The 19,142-nt window shown below is 44.5% G+C and overlaps 1 protein-coding gene across 1 annotated transcript; it reads right to left on the reverse strand.

Moving 5' to 3' along the window:
* Positions 1-394: 394 nt before the first annotated feature.
* On the reverse strand, positions 395-18,410 carry LOC125443345 (sodium/potassium/calcium exchanger 3-like). Its single transcript, XM_048515368.1, has 6 exons — positions 18,342-18,410; positions 17,205-17,289; positions 15,103-15,206; positions 12,842-12,910; positions 12,648-12,728; positions 395-475 (listed from the first exon to the last, which is right to left on the reverse strand). Exons 1-6 carry the CDS (start codon positions 18,405-18,407, stop codon positions 395-397), a joined length of 486 nt encoding a protein of 161 aa, XP_048371325.1. The 5' UTR covers positions 18,408-18,410.
* Positions 18,411-19,142: the final 732 nt, after the last annotated feature.

Genomic DNA, 19,142 nt, shown 5'->3' on the forward strand with positions numbered 1-19,142 from the left:
GAATCACTTGGGTGCTGTGTGGTTTCCGGGCTGTATGGCCGTGTTCTAGCAGCATTCTCTCCTGACGTTTCGCCTGCATTCGATCCTCTGAAGATGCCAGCCACAGATGCAGGCAAAACGTCAGGAGAGAATGCTGCTAGAACACGGCCATACAGCCCGGAATCACACAGCACCCAAGATATTCCTTTCTGCTCTAAAACTAAAATGTTGGAGGTTATTTCGTGTTACTGATTGGTTTTCCAAACTCCTGACTGATTTTATATGTTGCCTCCTCTTCTCACTTCTGCCACATTTCACCCCCTCACCCAGAGACCTTTGTGGGAAAAGTGACTAAGACCATCCTTAATAATCCAAGCAGAAAATATATACATTTGTATTATTGGAAAATGGTGACTCACACAGAAAGCGTGCAAGAGGACTGCTCCATGCCGCCGGTGCTCGTTTGTGAAGATGTCACTCGGGAATTCGTGGAGAGCTGAGAAGGAACAGGAAAAGAATCAAGCGGCTGGAAACATTTTGTTAATTGTAAAAATACCTTAACATTTTGTTAATTGTAAAATTCGGTATTCAGAAACCTTTGATGGCATATTAAATACAACAGAAAGCAGATCTAGGGGTCTGCAACTTGCGGCTCTCCAGATGTTCATGGACTACAAATCCCATCAGCCCCTGCCAGGCAGGGGCTGGTGGGAATTGTAGTCCATGAACATCTGAAAAGCCGCAGGTTGCAGACCTCTGAAGACAGTCTAATATTACATGGTCCAGAAGGCATCACTTCTTTTAAGTTCAGAATATTCTATGCGGGATCTTTCCATCAGAACTGTGGCCAAAAAGATTCCTACTGAAGCTGTTATCGTCTCATTTTTATCGGCCAAGAGAGTTTGGATGAGAGATCTATCTGGACTTTTATTTCCTTTGGCCATTAGAGGCCGAATTAAATGAGGACGAGTGTTGTCATGCAGCGGGCAATTTAAAATTATGGAAAGCACATACCGGCACCTTAAAACTAGAATACCTTCATGAAACAAGCCAAGTGCTACTATTGTGTGGCAGCCAATGAGATCTTGCCAGTAACCACTGATCTCGCTGGGACCTGGGATAGTGTGCCAGTGACAGGCAGCATTGTATCATGGTAGGACTATTCATTCATTCATTCATTCATTCATTCATTCATTCATTCATTCATTGGCTGCCCTTCCCTTACGGGCTCACGGCAGGTTGCAACATAAAACAGTAAAATCCATACAATGTCACAATTATTATCATATTAAATTTATAACCCGCCCTCCCCCTAAGGGCTCAGGGCGGAGATAAGCCTCTAATATAGGGGTGGTCAACCTATGGTGCTCCAGATGTCCATGGACTACAATTCCCATCCACCCCTGCCAGCACGGCCAATTGGGAGAAGTCTGGGACATTCTGGGACAGCATACTTTACTCTTGTCTGGATCTTGTTTTTATTTGTGCTCCGTGATAAAGAGAGTAATTCTAAGCAGGTCTCCCTGAAAGTAAGTCCAATTCTATTCAATGGTTTACACCCTTAGGACTACAGCCATAATGTCACAATCCCTCTGTCCTGTTTTTGTGATAGCTTGTCTCCCCTTCTGCAATTTGTAGTTCTGCCAACTGAATATAACATGCTGCTGATGAATTGAGTTCGAACTCACAAAAAGCTTGTGCCATGATGAAATTGTTACGCAAGAGTCTTATTTTGGCTACAGCAGACTAGCACTCTCCTGGATTTGACTTCTTCCTGTTTATCTTCTTTCCTATCATAAGGTGACCAGCGGTCCCGCTATTGGTGGGACAGTCACGCTTTTGGGCAATGTGTCCCGCGTCCCGCGGGGTTTTAAAATTCTCCCGATTAGGCAGCGCAGGAGCATGCACGAGTCGTTAGGGAGCTGAAGATCGTTTTATGGCGTTATCTCCGGTTTCCCGCCCTGTCACAGGGCGGGAAACAGGGAAGCGCCCCAGAAGGCAGTGCGGCAGCGCAGGAGACTGTGGGCTGGAAACTGTGCGGCAGCGCGTTTCCCTGTGGGCGGGAAACTGGGGAGCGCCGCAAAAGGCAGTGTGCTCCTGCGGCCGCATGCGCCACCTGCGCTGCCGCACTGCCTTCTGGGGTGCTTCCCTGTTTCCCGACCGGGGAGTGCCGCAAAAGGCAGTGTGCTCCTGCGGGCGCGCGGATGCGGGCGTGCCCCGCATTGCAAACATGAAAATCTGGTCACTTTATCCTATAATCATATATCACAGTCTAATTCTCAACCTGGACAATCTAGAGATTGGAGCCATGAACACGCAAGGCAGATCTTTCTACAGACATCAAACCCACTCCCAGGTTTACAGAAAAAAATCTGGGGAAAAAACCATTGGGGGTTAAAAAAAACCCAAAATGTTAAAAGGTGCACCTGTAGCTTTGACAAAGGGATGCTGTTATCAAAAAGAAAATATTGCTTTTTCAAGATTAATAAGTAAAGGGTTATGTAAAGTGCAAAAAACCCACATTAATAGCTTCTTAGTTAAAAAGGGTGTTAGAAACGCAAAAATGTGCTGTAAAAAGAGCCAAAAGCTGCAGAATGCTCACTAGCCAGAAAATATAGCTATGTTTGCAAAATGGATGTATAAAAAAGGAAGTTGCTTGCAAAGAACCAAAGGGAGGGGTCCGGACTAGCAGAAAAACAGGAAGAGCCAATGCCTCAAAAGGCTAAGAATAGCTCCCTAGCTGGCTAACGTACCAACCACAAGAGGAGAAGTGACAGTTTAGTCGTACCAAAGAGTTACAAGGTAATCTAAACTGCGCATGCTCATCCATATTAAAAGACACACCTCTGGGAGGAATAAAGTTGAAAATAGTGATCATGTAGAACCAGGGGGCTTACATTGAAAATGCTGGGGGGAAGAATTAGGACTAATAAAAGGGAACACTTCTTCACGCAACGTGTGATTGGTGTTTGGAATATGCTGCCACAGGAGGTGGTGATGGCTGCTAACCTGGATAGCTTTAAAAGGGGCTTAGGCAGATTGATGGAGGAGAAGTCGATCTATGGCTGCCAATCTTGATCCTCCTTGATCTGAGATTGCAAATGCCTTAGCAGACCAGGTGCTCGGGAGCAGCAGCAGCAGAAGGCCATTGCTTTCACATCCTGCATGTGAGCTCCCAAAGGCACCCGGTGGGCCACTGCGAGTAACAGAGAACTGGACTAGATGGACTCTGGTCTGATCCAGCTGGCTTGTTCTTATGTTCTTATGTTTTGCGAGTGGGTTTAAATCATGTGAGTAGGGGTCTATAATGTGTTGTATATAGTAGATGGAGTTGGGAGGTTGCAATTCCCAATATCCCTGTAACCCAATCAGAGGTGAAGAGAGGAGAAAGTATCTGGGTGGCGACGGTTACACACTGCAGTTGGCTCGCTTGCCTGTCTGTAGACAGACGCCTGTGCTTGCAAGAACGTATCTTAATAAAAGACTGCTCCTTTTCCCAAATGTGCTCATGATATACTTTTGAGGTCTTGAAACCACGTTTCTAACACCTTTGTCTGTAACTAAATACAATTCTCAATGATAAATCAACCATAATACTTTCGCAACTCAAACATTCAAGACACAGATAAAATAAAATAAAGATAAAAATTGATTAAATAAAAGAAAAAAGCTTCTATTTTTAAAGCTAAGAAGGCAGGGACACAAAGACATTCTATTCCAAAATAACGCTAGAGCTTTATTACAAAGCTCTGTAGCAGAACCTGGAAATTGGATCCCTAGTTCCATGATTTCCCATACAAACGCCTCTTCTTCCCCAACTGCAACCAGGGGAACGTTGTCGCCAGTGGTGTAGAGGGACTTGCATGTTAGAGAGGAAGCAATGGTATTTTTGATCACAGGGAAACAACAGCCTTTTGATCACAAGTGTTTTTGATCCTGAGATAACAGACTTCTACCTTTAAAAAACTAAGAAGAGATCAAAGGCTTATGTATTTCTACCATCCTCTTTCCAACAGTGGCCAGTTAGACCTTTCTGGGATCCTTTGAAGCAGAAGGGTCCTTTCCACTTCTGAAGTTCACTGCCTCTCCATACAAGTTATCCATCATTTAATTTACTTTATTTATGTACTTCATTTATATACCCTGCTATTCTCCCCAGTGGGGACCCAGTGGCCTTCTCCTTTCCTTTTTATCTTCATGTCAGCTCTCTGAGGTAGATCAGCACGCAAACCCCTACAACGTACTGGATCTGAAACTGTTTGGGGACTGCACAGTAAATAGGTCTCCTCTGATAGCAGCCAGTTTCTGACACTGAGTTGTGGAAAACAGCAGTGGCGTAGGAGCCAGTTGTTTCTGATTGTGAAGCCTTTGGCAATACATAGAAATGATAACCTTAACTAGGGATTTTTGGAATGCCTTTGGTTCATTTGAAATAAGAGCAGTGCTAAGATAATGCAAAGTGTGTCACTGAGTTTCAGTCAATTCATGGCAACCCCGAGACTTTCTATTTCAGGGATTTTTAAGGCAAGAGATGGGTGGAGGTGGTTTGAAACTTGTGATAAGTACTGTGTGGAGATGGACCAGAATGTATAAAATTTGTATTTAATCAAGAAACATGGAAGTTGCATGAACCAAGGATCTGAGGAATCAAAATGGTTTCTGTGTAAAGAGACCAGCAGGCCTGCATGTTAGCAGCTTCTCAGTGAATATGCAGGCAAGTACAGATAACATCTTTAAGATCTTGTAACTACAGGTTACTATGTGACAGAAGCCATATAAATTTATAACCTTGTTTTTCTGGGTTAGAACCAGCAATAGGGGATAGCTAAATCAATGTGATTAATTAAATAAGGAAAAAGTGTTTTTCTATTTATGTTGAATGAACACAGAAATGATAATAAGAGTGATTCACATTCACTTGTATTTGATCATAATTCTATTGTCTTAGAATCGAAAATATAATTGTTGTTAGAATCAATATTTGTACAATCATTTGAAGTTAAATCATTTCAAACTGGTAAAGAAAAGTTTTATGATCCTAAAGTATGTCAACCTGCATGCCCGAAAGGTATAGCTCTCTCTCTGGGAGCAAACATAGAAAAACAGAAGAACAAGTTATTCTTGACGGCAGAAGCTAGTTTTATTGCAGCCCTTTGCATATGGGCAGAGAGGGCATGATCTAACAGCATGCAGCGTGGGAATAACAGAAGCATTTGTGACACGTAGAATAAAGGTTGGCTTAATGTGACGACGAGACAGAACTATCCAATGGAATTTTAAGGTACATGCTTGTAGCACGTGAAAGGGGTATGTATTATGTACATAAATCTTATTATGATGATTGTGTGACGTCTGTATTTTTGCATCTATAAAAATTGGTCCCTTTGTATGAAGTGGGTGTGCCTCTTACTTAAGGGGACACCCTGGTCAGATACTTATGCTGTCCAGTAAACTTATCTTCTGTTTCAAAACTGCTTCTTGGGTGTTTTCTAACTTTAAGTTTTTCTTAAACTAATTCAGCTGTGTAGGACCAGAGACGCGGTCCTGGCCCCACAGTTTTGGCGACCACGGTGGGACTCTTTTTGTGAACTGTAAGTGGCAGGATTTTTTTAAGGAAGGGAAAGCTTCATCTGAATTGTCAGTCAAGCCTCCTTTCAGTAAATTGGGACCATCAAAAGGGCTGTGTGTGAGGGTGAAGCAATTTATAGTGCACACATAGGCCTTTTTGCCTGCGAAAAATTGCTTCATCGCCACCTCACAGCCTATACGGAAAGACCGGGTAAAGAAGAAGGTTGATTAAAAGGTAAACTTTGGAGGTTTAAAGGTTGGTTTAGGTTTTGGGAGGAAAACCCAAAATCTTAGGAGTTAGCTGGACTAACTGTAAGAAATCCTGGGTAGCCAGAAGGGCTGACTGCAGGAAGAAAAATCTTTTCCAAGGACGTTGAGAAAAGTAGGTGGTCACGGGGACCATGGGAAACCAACCAGGGAAGCCAGAGGGGCTTACTCCATTGGAATGTGTTTTAAAACACTGGAAGAAACTAGGATTGTCTTCTTTGAAAAAGAAAAAACTTTCTAACCTGTGTCAAAAATTTTGGCCACTTTATGCTTTGGAAGGGGGAGTTACATGGCCGTCAGAAGGGTCTTTAGATCGTGATGTAATCGTTAAACTGAGCCTCTTTTGTCAACAGGCATGTAAGTATACAGAACAGAATTATCTGGCATGTTTTTATGCATTGATAAATAATCCTCTGTATGTAAAAAAATGTGTGATATCTACTTGTGATGATAAAAGCAAAATTGTAACTCAGAATTTGACCCCATATGAACCAGGCAGGGGGGAGATTGAGAGAGAGGTTGAAGGGAAGGAAAAAGGGTGTCCACCCCCATATTCCATATGAAAAATTTACCCTCCCTTGCCTCAGTCTGACTCAGTAAGGATGGCACCAATGATTTCCACATCTGTGGCAGCTGAGACAGATGAAGGAGTAATAACACCAACATATGTCTTTAATTTCAAACCATTCTCAGCCACAGATTTAGGAGCCATTAAAGCCCAGTGCCCTGTGTTCAGGGAAAAGCCATATGAAGCAGCAAAATTCCTAATGGGCATATTTCAATCGCACCAATGTACATGGAAGGACATTATGATGATTCTAGATTTGGTGCTGACAGAAGAAGATTAAAGGCTAGTTTTGTCAGCTGCTAGAAAGAAAGCAGAATCAGAAAGCCAAGGGGCTTTAGGTATAAAGACTCTTGAATTGGATCCCCAGATCTGTTGCCCCATTGATTCTGACCCAAGATGGAATATTAATCATCCTGGACAGGAACAGGCTTTGCAAAAGTTTTACAAGTTCATTGAATATGGCTTACAGCATGGGGTTCCTAAGAAAACCAATCTGGCTGCACCCTATGAAATCCGACAGATGGCTGCACCCAGATGAAATCTGAAAATGAATCCCCAGGAGAATATTGGGCCAGGATTAAAACAGCTTTCAGAAATAATTCTGATATCGATCCTGATTATGTGTCAAATAATAGAATGCTGGTTAACTTGTTTATAGCAAACTGTGCTCAAGATATCAGACAAAAACTCCAGAAAGATCCTGGGAATCTCGCTTTGCCTATAGCCCAAATTCTAGAAAAAGCATATAAGATCTATAATAATAGACCAATTGAGGACTCAAAACAGCAAGCTAAAATCTTAGCGCTTGCTTTTTCTCAAAAGCCTCAGACAGGAGCAAGGTGCTTTCCAGCCAATATGCGTAAGCCCCCTCCTCCGTGGGAGCAGGCAGGAGGAAATAAACCTCGGCTGGGGAGGTCGCAGTGTTCGAAGTGCCTAGCCTTCGGCCATTGGAAACGGGATTGTATTTACAATACAGTACCACAAGAGGGCGCCAATCCGGTGCAAAAGATCTCCCAGATGACTCTGTCACAATGAAGGGGACTAGGTTCTGGGATCCCCCAAGCAGAACCTTTGGGTTAAACATGCTCAAGCTTTGTTTGACCAATATGGAAATGATTCAGTGCGAAACAAGGAGGTTTTTGTACTGTTGTAGGAAGGAAGGCATGCAAAGTAACGTTTCACAATTTGAATAAATCCATTGATGACCAGTTACATCATTTAACACAACTGCTCCAAAATACGCAGGTGGCCTCAGGTGGAGGTTGGCCTTGGCTAACTTCTTGGCTGCCAAATGTTGCTTGGTTAAAGGATATTTTTGTAATAGGACTATTACTGATTTGTCTGCTAATTGTGGGTTGTTGTGTTATCCATTTGTTACCTGTATGTATGACTTGTTTGAAAGGATTTTGTTCTTGGCCAGTGCCGATTGTCTCAGTCATGCAACTTCAGTTGCGTGAGGAGACATGTCAAATGGTTCACGGAACTAACTTGAATGATTAGTGCTCTCTTCTTTATAATTAATGGCAATATGAATACTGATCGTATTTCATAGTTACCATTAATTAAAGGGGGGCCCCACAACTGTCAGAACATGTGTTTAGATGAGCAAAATCTAAATGACAGCTGGACCCTCCTTCTAGCAGGTGCCGTGTGCACATTAGGACTGAGTGCACAACATGTACCGTGTGCAAAACCTGATAAGGTAAGGGCATCTGATTGGTACCACATATGTATATAGATAGCACAGACAACAGAGTGATGTGTGCCTGCCAACACCTGTGGTCTGGCGAAGCACTTTGTCAGTTGATAGCAATAAATAGAACTGCACTAGTGACTGTGTGTCTGTCAGTTCTTGTCTACATTGCGTCCTGCAAGGTGGTCTACTCAGAGTAAATCCGCTGCTTCAACAAGTACTGGACTAGGATTAGGACTTAAAGACATCTAAAGTAAGTGAAGATTATTACGTGATTTAGAATGCAAATACAATGTAAAAAATGGCATCACATCACTGGAATATTAAGTAATAGCAATAGGGTAATATGGGCAGTTAATACCCCCTATACACAGTGGTGTGTATATCATCAGGACCAGGGGCGTAATGCCCATTGGGAAAGGTGGGCAGCTGCCCAGGGCACCACCTTGTGGGGGGGCATCAAAATGCAGGGTTTGTTTTGGGGTATTTTTAGTGGTTTTCCATTTCCTATTAGCCCCCATCTCCTATTAGCTCCCATTGGAAACTTTGGACTCCTTGAACCAACCCTCACCAAACCTGGGGGGTAGCAGAAGGACAGTCTCCTGATGACACGCTGAAATTTTGGTGCTGATATGTCTAAAAATGCACCCCCTGCAGGCACCAATGTCCTGGTGCAAAAAAATTGGTTGTGGTGGAGTGGCTGCCTGTGGGGGGGCATCCAACTCAGTTTTTTCCCAGGGCTACAGTTTGCCTCATTACACCCCTGATCAGGACAGTCTCTGGATGATACCCTGAAATTTTGGTGCTGCTAGCTTTAAAAATGTGCCCCCTGCAGGCCAAAATGTGAAAAAACCCAAAAAAAATCAGAGCCAAATATATTTGGATATCTGAATATTTTCAGGCACACCCAATCTGGTATTAGGGCTTACTCGGGCATACAAATACTTCTATGCCCAAATAAGCCTGAATCTGAATTTTACCGAATATTTAAGATATTGGCCAAGCCTAGTATAGTCCACAGTCCCTTTCCCTTTATAACTGCCATTTTGAATCATTCTGTTGAAGTACGGCTCTGTCACTTCCACAGAAATGCAATTGTGTTTTTATATATATGTTAAATGAACAGAGAAATGATAATGAGAGATTCATATTTACTGGTATTTTACTATAATTCTATTGTATTAGAATTGAATGGTATAATTTTTAGAATCAGTGTTTGTATAATCTGTTAAAGTAAAATAATTTCAAACTGGGAAAAGGGAAGTTTTATGATCTTAGAGAATGAATGTAGGTAAAAAACCTGCATACCCTTGGGAGGTATCTCTCTTCAGGAGCAAACTTAGAAAAGTAGGAAAAAAGTATTATTGGAAACAAGAAAAGGCAGAAGTTAGTTATATTGCAGCCATTTGCATATGGGCAGAGGGACGTGAGAAAACAGCATGCAGCGTTTGAATAACAGAAGGAATGTGATACGTAGAATAGAGGCTGTCTTAATGTGACAAGGAGACAGAATCATCCAATGGGATTTTAAGGTTCATGCTTATAGCACGTGAAAGGGGTATGGATTATGTACGTGGGTATGGGGATGAACTGTGACGTATGTATTCTTTGTATCTATAAAGACTAAGGTCTTTCGTATGGTGGGTGTGTCTCTCTTTCGAGAGCACCCAGAATGTGCCTCTCCCTTGGGGGTGTCTCTCTTTCGAGAACATCCAGAGGGGGTTACCTTCTGTCATTTTCTATATTCTGTTTAGTAAAAATGTTCTGTTTTGTTTCTGATGTCAGATGTCTGATGCTTTTTTGGAGTTTGTTTCTAACCTATCTTTTCTCAAAACAGCTGTGCAGGCCGGACATGGGCTCTGGCCTCACACCTTCTTGAATAATTCAGTTTTTATGTAGTTTCTGGAATGACAAAAGCATGGCAGCCTTCCTGACCTCCTCAGGCAAGGTGGGAGTCACAACTGAGAATGACCAAGTACAGGCAACGGTTGACCAACGGTTGACCAATGGTTGACCAAATCCATTTTCACAGCACTTTGTTTTCTAGGAAGCAATATAATTTACTCATCAGATCAAAGGAGACGCTGGCTTATACTTAGCAAATTAGCAAAATTATGATGTCTAAGCTATGGGCACTTGCACAAGGCTATATACACAGTTTGCTTTCAGATTGTAATCTATATGGTAAAAAAGCACATCAGGCGAGTTTCCTCAATTACGCAACAACCACAAGCGGGAGAGAAAGCTGTTTGTTAATCAAAAGACATCTGCTGGCATTCGTTCAATCAAACTCTGTTACCCTGATGCACTAAGTGGGTTTACGAGCACGTCAAGGTTGACAGCTGTTTATGTGGCGAGCACGGCTTGCAAGCTGAGCGTGCATGGCAAACTGATTCCAAAAACCAGGCACTGGGGAAGATGATTCTCCTGCAGTGATGAAAAGCTGGATTCTGCTGAGCTTCGAAACAAGTTTGGGGTCTAGCAGGCCCCCAGCCCTATTCAGGTGACGCCAGAAATAATCCAACCAGTTAATCAACTGTGGCATTTAGAAATACAATGTTAATCAAAAGATACTCTGCAGCAATGGTGGGATCCAAAAATTTTAGTAACAGGTTCCCAAGGTGGTGGGATTCAAACAGTGGCATAGCACCAATGGGGCTGGGCAGGGCACGACGGGGGCTAAAAGATTGTGCCCATGTAACGATGGCTCGGTTGAATCTCTGGCCCACCAATTACTACACTGTCTCAGATTCAAGGAAATCAGATCCAAGTATGTGAATCTTACTCCTTTACATTTGCCCCATCTCCCCGATTTAATTAGATTACACTACTTGTTGGACAATCCTGATCCTTCTCTCTGTATGATAGTGGCAGACTTTCTCCTGGAAATTACCAAACGCCAGTAGATTTCCTTCGACTTAACATTTATTTCCTGTATTGCATATGCTTTGTAATCCGTTTTTTATTATTGTTGTACTGTTGTCTATGCCAATAAAGGCTTGCTATTATTACTGTAAGAAAAAGCCACACAGTGTGGCAATGGATACAGGACGGGCTGATCTACACTGTACCACGATTGCTCCTTCCCCAAACGCAGCAGCTGATTCCCCCCCAAAACCCCAACCCTATCGAGATCTTGTGTGTGTTGAAAGTGTGGGTCAATAGAGGGCTCACAGCTGAAAATGTATACACGGCCTTAGGCTGAGGATACTAAGGTCATTGTCGAACTATTTTTGCAAAGCATCGGCAGAGTAATTCTAAGCAGAGCTACCCCCGTAGAAGGATGTAACTATGGCTCATTCCGCACATGCAGAATAATGCACTTTCAAACTGCTTTCAGTGCTCTTTGAAGCTGTGCAGAATAGCAAAATCCACTTGCAAGCAGTTGTGAAAGTGGTTTGAAAATGCATTATTTTGTGTGTGTGGAAGGGGCCTATGCTGAGAACAGCATTGTAGATGAGCCCATGGGTTGCAGCCATTCCAAGCTACATTTCTTCATGTCTCTGAATGGGTCTTTATTTCTGACAATGCACAGAAATGCACAGAGCTTTTTAAAATGACACTATTAATACTGACCTGCTGCAGAAAATAACAAAACAGGCTCTGTTTTTGAAAGATATGAATATTAGAAAAGAATGTAAAGATATTACAAGTTATTGTATTATTTGAAGTATAAAGTGTGAAGGATTAAGTTTGTTTAGGTCTTTCCTTTTGTCTTAATATATAATTATAAATTTATAAATCTGAGTTGGAGTATATGCAAAAATATGAATAAGAAAGGGAAAAGATTAAAGTAGAAAACTTTAGTTGTTCAAGAATAAAGCTAGTAGGAAGTCAAGAAATAAGGTGTTGTCAAGATGACATTAAGAAGTAGAAGAAAAAACGAATTAGAGAAGATTAGAAAATTACTATGTTATATAAGATAAAGAGGTAATGATGCTAGATGTTAGGTAGTAGAGTTGCTAATAGGTAAAGTAAGTAATGTTATTATTTGTAGTGTATGTAAAGTATGTCAACGATATTTAAATAATGTATGTTAGTTTTATGTTGGTTATTCAATAAAACTTCTAAAAAAATAACAAAACCTGTGACTAAAACAAAGGCTACCCATCTTCTGAGAATTAAGGAGCACCACGTTTCCCATGTTATGCTTAAGCTGAAATGAGGGTTGTTTGTTTTTTAAAAACCATCCTACCGAAATCCTCCCTTTTCCCAAATTCTTCCAATGAGGTCGATTCCCCCTCCCCCTTCCTTTCTGAACATTCTAAGAGGAATATGTTGCATGGAGGAAGAGGAGATGGTTCTTCTGCCAACTCGCTAGACAGCGGAGTGGGAGCCAATTCAAATATTAATTTAATTTTAATATTTACACCCAGCTTATTCACTGTGGCTCAAGTTGGCTGGCAATACCCACGGTTACAAACGTACAAAATACAGGATGGCTTCATGAACCTCGCCCCCAAGAATATGCATGCACGCCCCCGAGCCCACAGAGCCCCTGGCTTCTGTGCTTTTAAAAGCGCATCCCTGGAGGCCAGCTGCTGCTCCCCCCAGGCTCTGGGGAGGGCAGACGCCTGGCTGCAGGGAGCCCAGGCGGAGGGGCAGAGTGCCCCCCGCGCGTCCCTGGATGCCGGCTTCTGCTCTCCCCAGAGCCTGGGGAGGGCAGAAGCTGGCCTGCAGGGAGGCTGGACAGGGGGAGGGGCGCTGTGGTGGGCAGGCGCATGCCATTTTGTCACATGGGGGGAATTCGGCACCCCCCATGTGACCAAAAGGCGTGCGTCCAGGTACATGGGTGTCCCCATGTCCCCAGGCTGGTACGTCCCTGCAGAAGGACCCTAGGAAGAGAACACCTGGCGTCAGTGGGAAAATCTTCCTTGACCCAGACTGACCAGGTTCGGGGGGGTGGGAACTGGAAACTGATAAGATTCTTGGGAGCAAGGAAGAAGCTCTCTTTTAGCTGGGACCTTTGAAGGGGACAGAGCTACTCGATTTCAAATACCTTTAATGGCATATAAATAGTTTAACATTAACACTGCAAGATAATAACAGCCTTTACAACTTCTGACGAGTTAAAATAACACCATTTTAAAATTTAGCCACCGCTTCCAACAGCTCGTAGTTGTGGCTGTTTAAAAGATATATAACCTTCTGTTTCTCTGTAATGCCTTCGCTTCCATGCAGGAAGGGGATTATGTGCTTCTTCCTACCTATCTCATAAAAAGGACAATTCAACAGCATATGAGATACTGTTTCCACAGAACCCATGCCACACGGGCATTTCCTTTCTTTATGTGGGATTCCAAGGTGGCATCCAAGGCTAAAGGAAGAAGGCAGGGCATTACACCTAGCTAAGGTGATTGCTCTACGCCACCAGGCCTCAACCAGGAGACAAAGGTACCGGGCTACAATTAATCTATCCACAGGTTTTCCCAGAGAGATCGGGTAACAGGTTTTACTAGCTTCCTCTAGCCCCTGTTGAAACTCTCTATCAAAAAGTCTCTTCTTGATAGCCCCATAGACCTCCTGCTCTGTTAACATTAGCAGGTCCTCCAAGGAAATGCCCAACTCATTGCTGGAGTTCTGGAGTTTTGGAGGTGGCAGCCATTTTGACCATGTGCTCAGCCAAGGAGCTGAAGGATATCTTCCCGGTAATGGAGAATCTGTAGGCAGCCGGAACATCCTAAGCTGAAGAGCCTGTCCTATTTTAACAACTGATAGCATGGGTACAGAGGAAGGGACAGAGGAGTTACGGTTATATCTCGTTTCTTTTGGATCCCTCGCTCAATCTGGTACTGTGCTGATCATACGCTTGCAAACATTTTCTTTTTGACTAGTAGCAGTTCTCTGTACCGCACAGACCTCCGCTGTCTTGGACATGCTATTTTAAAAGGAGGACGCCAGCAGGGGGGAAGGCTAGCAGTTGGCAAGCTGCTGTTCCTTCAGGGGTGCATCAGATCATAAACCATCCCTGTGGTATCCAGGAGAAGGGAAGAGGGAGACTGACAGGCAAGGCCTCGGAGTTGGAAAGGAAGCTGGGGGGCCCTGACCCTCCCCAGTGGGAAATTCCTACAAAGTTCAGGTGGTGGCAGTAGTTACCAGGGGTGAATGAGTGAGTGAGAGAGAGAGGGAGGGAGAGAGAGAGGGAGAGAGAGAGAGAGGGAGAGAGGGAGGAGAGAGGGAGGGAGAGAGAGAGGGAGGGAGAGAGAGGGAGAGAGAGGAGGGAGAGAGGGAGAGGGAGGGGGAGGGAGGGGGAGGGAGGGAGGGAGGGAGGGAGAGGGGGAGAGAGAGAGGGAGGGAGAGAGAGGGAGGGAGAGAGGGAGAGAGGGGGAGGGAGGGAGGGAGAGAGGGAGGGAGAGGGGGAGAGAGAGAGCGAGGGAGGGAGGGAGAGAGATGGAGAGGGAGAGAGGGGGAGAGAGAGGGAGAGAGAGAGGGGGAGGGAGGGAGGGAGGGAGGGAGAGAGGGAGAGAGAGGGAGAGAGAGGGAGGGAGAGAGAGGGAGAGAGAGGGAGGGAGAGGGAGGGAGGGAGAGAGAGGGAGAGAGAGAGGGAGGGAGAGAGAGAGGGAGAGAGAGAGGGAGAGAGAGGGAGAGGGAGAGGGAGAGAGAGAGGGAGAGAGGGGGAGAGAGAGAGGGAGGGAGAGAGAGAGGGAGAGAGAGGGAGAGAGAGAGGGAGGGAGAGAGAGAGGGGGGAGAGAGAGGGAGAGGGAGAGGGAGAGAAAGGGAGAGAGAGAGAGAGAGAGAGAGAGAGAGAGAGAGAGAGAGAGAGAGGCTCCCCCAGGAGGAGCTGAGAACACCTGAGAAAGGGCTGGGTGAAATAGGGCCTGAAAGTCAAGGTAGGGCTGATCCACCACAGTACTTGTTTACAAGTCTGTTTTGAACTATGCAAGGGAGGGGGGGCATACTAAAATCCAACCAGTGAGTTCACTACAATGCAGACTTAATACAATGACCCATCTCTCCATTGCAAGAAGATCAACATCCTGAATAAACACTAATTATTTCCTACTACCATTTCTATTCATGCTCTTACCTGTCCGGCAAACAGGCCGCAAACCCCAATTATGCAGAGGATGTTAAATACAGCAGAGCCAACAATGGTTCCGACCCCAACATCTCCCTTTGTGATAAACACACCTGAGGGGGGAAAAACAGAGGCATTCAGATCCCTCCAATTGAGCGGAAGGTGTTAGCGGAAGACCCCCTCTTGCAAGGAGTGACTTGCAAAAATAGCTCTTGCTGCAGTCTACAGCCGTTTGATTTGATGTATTACACTTGTATGCCATGCTTTCCTTGGTAAGCTTAGGGTGGCCTCCAACATCAAAACATATTCAATAAATATAATAAATGTCATTCTAGATAACGATATAATAAAACCATACATTAAAATCAGATTACTATCCACAGATGGCATCCAAAGCATTTCAACCATCAATAATTAAGATCCCCCTAACGCAACAATGCCCCTCAAAAGGAGACAGATGCTCCAGATGGAATATGGAAAAAGAAGAGGGAGGAAGAATTATTCTTCTTCTAAATACAGTGGAACCTCGGTTTTCACTGCCTTCGGTTTTCATCGGTTTCGGTTTTCATTGATTTTTTCAGTGAAAAATTTGTCTCGGTTTTCATTGATTTGCAGTCAGGTGCAGGGGCGTGTGGAGAAAAATCACCCGGACAAAGCTGTTGCAGGCCGTGTCTGCAACTTGTTTAATGACAATGTCTTGCCCCATTTCAGACAAATCTTAAAGAGGCGTCAGAAACAGGCCTCTATGGACAGCTTTCTGGTGCGACATTGGTCCACTGGCTCTGAACCTGGTGTGAGTTATTGTTTGTTCTGTTTTCAGCACTAAACACTACGTTTATTCACCAAAAAATGTATTTTTGGTATGTTTTTTGGAGCGCCTAGAACGGATTAATTGGATTTACATTGACTCCTATGGAAAAGTTTGCCTCGGTTTTCATCAGTTTCAGTTTTCATTGATTCTTTTCGGACGGATTACCAACGAAAATCGAGGTTCCACTGTAGCTGCCTCAACCATAGGCCTGGTGGAATAGCTTTGTCTTATGGGCCCTGCAGAACTGTAGTCAAATCTCACAGGGCCCGGGGCTCACTAAACAGAGCATTCCACCAGGTTGGGTTCAGCAGAGGAGTAGCTGGGCCAAACTGCGCCCGGTGCGCAGTGTTTTTTTTTCCGCCCACCCCCATGGCCCCTCACCCCCTTTCCACATTTACCTTAGTTCCTTTTCTTTTTCTAGTACTTTTTCAGGCTGAAAAAAGCGGCCTCTTCACAGTTCAGGCTAAAAACTGCCTGAGGAACTATACTTCCCAGGAGACTTTGTGAGCCCCAAGGTCTCCTAAGAACTGTAGTTCCTCAGGCCATTTTTGAGCCTGAACGGTGAAGAGGCCGCTTTTTTCAGCCTGAAAAAGTACTAAAAAAAGAAAAGGAATTAAGGTAAATGTTAAAATAGGGCGTTAAATAGGGCAGGTTCCCATGGTGGTGGGATTCAAACTGTGGTGTAGCGCCAATGGGGCTGGGTGGGGCACGACGGGGGCATGGCCGGGCGTTCCTGGGGTGGGGCATTCCTGGGCAGGGCTGTGGCAAGGATGCAGCAGCTGCGTCGGTCCTTGGGCGGGAAACGAATGCATGCAGGCGCAGGCTGCCACGCACGCCGGTGCACCTCCTGCTAGACTGCTTCCAGTTCTGCGCGCTACTGCTGAGATGAGGGGAGTAACTAAGACAAAAATCACGTGGCAAAATCACCAATTAGGAACCCCCTCTCGGCACACACAGATAATTAGTAACCTACTCTCGGGAACCTGTGAGAACCTGCTGGATCCCACCTCTGGAGGGAGGGCTTTTCCATGGAATCCTCTCCGCCGGAGCTTCTGCCTAGCCCTGACATTGCCAAACTTTCAACGGATTTCCCCTGGCAAGGGGATTTGTTTTAGCTTGTTTTCACTGTGTAGCAGCCTCGCTTTTGTTTATATTACGCTTTTAAAAGTATCTATGAATTGGCATTCATATATAACAGCAATTCCGTTGTGAGTCTTGGTTGGAGAGTAGCAGTACAAATAGCCGAGCTTGCACTTTAAGCCTTTCCCAGTGGCATCAAGGCACAGGTGATTTAAATTACCTATGACAGAGGTAAAGAGTTCTGGAGCAGAGCTGCCGGCCGCCATGAACGTTGCCCCTGCAACATCTTCGCTGAGATGCAAACGCTGTGAAGAAAAAGAGGGAGAGTGTCTTCAATGGAAGCAAAACACAAAAGATCCCTAGGCTACTAATGGATCTTGGAATCTTCTCCAAAGCAGAACAGAATTTGTTTATGTCCCAAAAGGTCAAGTTCCAACTTACGTCAGCGAGGCCTACAAACCTATGAACTTCAGGCATGCCTCTGTGGCATATAGATATATTTTTGTCAATCAGATAATAATTAAGGTGACCAGATGGTCACCTTTGTGAACTGGGACGGGGAGTAGGTGGCTGCGCGCACAGCCGCAGGAGCGCACTGCCTTCTGGGGCTTGCCGTTTCCCGCCCTGTCACAGGGCGGGAAACGGCAAGCCCCAGAAGGCCGTGCGCTCCTGCGGCCGCACGCGCAGGAGGCTGCCGCACTGCCTTGCGCCCCAGAAGGCAGTGTGGCAGCCTCCCAAAAATCGGGACAATTGAAATTACCCGCGGGATGCAGGACAAATTGTTTGAAGGCGGGACTGTCCCGCCAAAAGCGGGACGTCTGGTCAGCCTGATAATAATGTGCCTGGTTTAGAGTTAGTATGCGAGTGTGGTGCTAACATGCATTGTCAGAATTTAGCAAGCATATTCTCTCCAAAGAGAGAACAACGCCATTCATCTATTGGCAAAGAATCAGTCTGAGCTGATTTTCACCTCTCTCTTTAGTGTTAACATTTATTCATAGGGACTTTGATTCAATAACTCTTGTAAGACTTGAGCTTTTGGGGGGGTTGAGGGTTGGGGATGTCCCTGTAATTTGCAATCATATAAATTGGGAGGACCGGGCTTTTTACGCCTGGTATATGCGAGTGCCAAAACTGAAAATCTTAAAATAGCCCGTGTTGCAGAATTAATTGGTTAGGAGGTGCCGGGTACAGAACGGTTTTCTTGTCAAAGAAATCTGCTGACAGAAATGAGTGCTGCCAAGCCAGTCAAACAATTTAGACATCAAAGATGATGGAAAGGAAATTAAAGATTATAATTCTGGCTCTCTGCAATCTGCTAATAAAAAATAGGAAGGTAGTTCGAACAGACACTTACTTCACAAATCTTTTCCAATGAAGGGACAAAAAAATCATCGCAAACGATCGCCAAAGCATAGAACATGTAGACAGCCTGGAAAAACAGAACACATTCTGTAAAGAAGGGCCAGCTTAAACAAAATACTATCCTCAGTCAATTATTTCAAATGATTCGATATTTCAAAAGACTCAACTGCTTGCGGGTTCTTAAAGGATGCCAAAGGAATGCCTTTAAACGGTGAACAGGGTTAACAGTAATTCCTGCTTCCCAGAAAACCATGGGAACTGTAGTTTTCAGCTGGCTGCTAGAGACTTTTCATAATCACTCACCATATTTCCATTCCCAGTGTTCTTTGAAGGAAGCTATAACAATTTGTTATAAAATTAATAAGTGTGTGAATTGTAGATAAGTGAATCTGGTCCACTTCCAAATACTTGCAGTACAACAGACTAGATGAATCACTGGTACTCCATTGATAACCCATATTCAGGTGGCACTCCACACCACAGAATGTATCAACCCACTGCAGACAGTGGCGGAGTAGCAAGGGGACCGGGGGGCGTTGCGCACCGGGTGCACGCCTGGGGCAGAAAATCGTCCCCGGCCCCTCCCCCTTTTCCTTGCAACCCCCTGCGGTGCCCCCCAACCCCTTCCCACATTTACCGTAGTTCTTTTTCTTTTTCTAGTACTTTTTCAGGCTGGAAAAAGCGGCCTATTTACAGTTCAGGCTCAAAAATGGCCTGAGGAATACAGTTCCCAGGAGACCCAGGGGCTCACAAGGTCTCCTGAGAAGTATAGTTCTTCAGGGAGTTTTTAGCC

This window comes from Sphaerodactylus townsendi, linkage group LG14 (genome assembly GCF_021028975.2).
Source record: "Sphaerodactylus townsendi isolate TG3544 linkage group LG14, MPM_Stown_v2.3, whole genome shotgun sequence".
In the NCBI taxonomy this organism is placed as follows: Eukaryota; Metazoa; Chordata; class Lepidosauria; order Squamata; family Sphaerodactylidae; genus Sphaerodactylus; species Sphaerodactylus townsendi.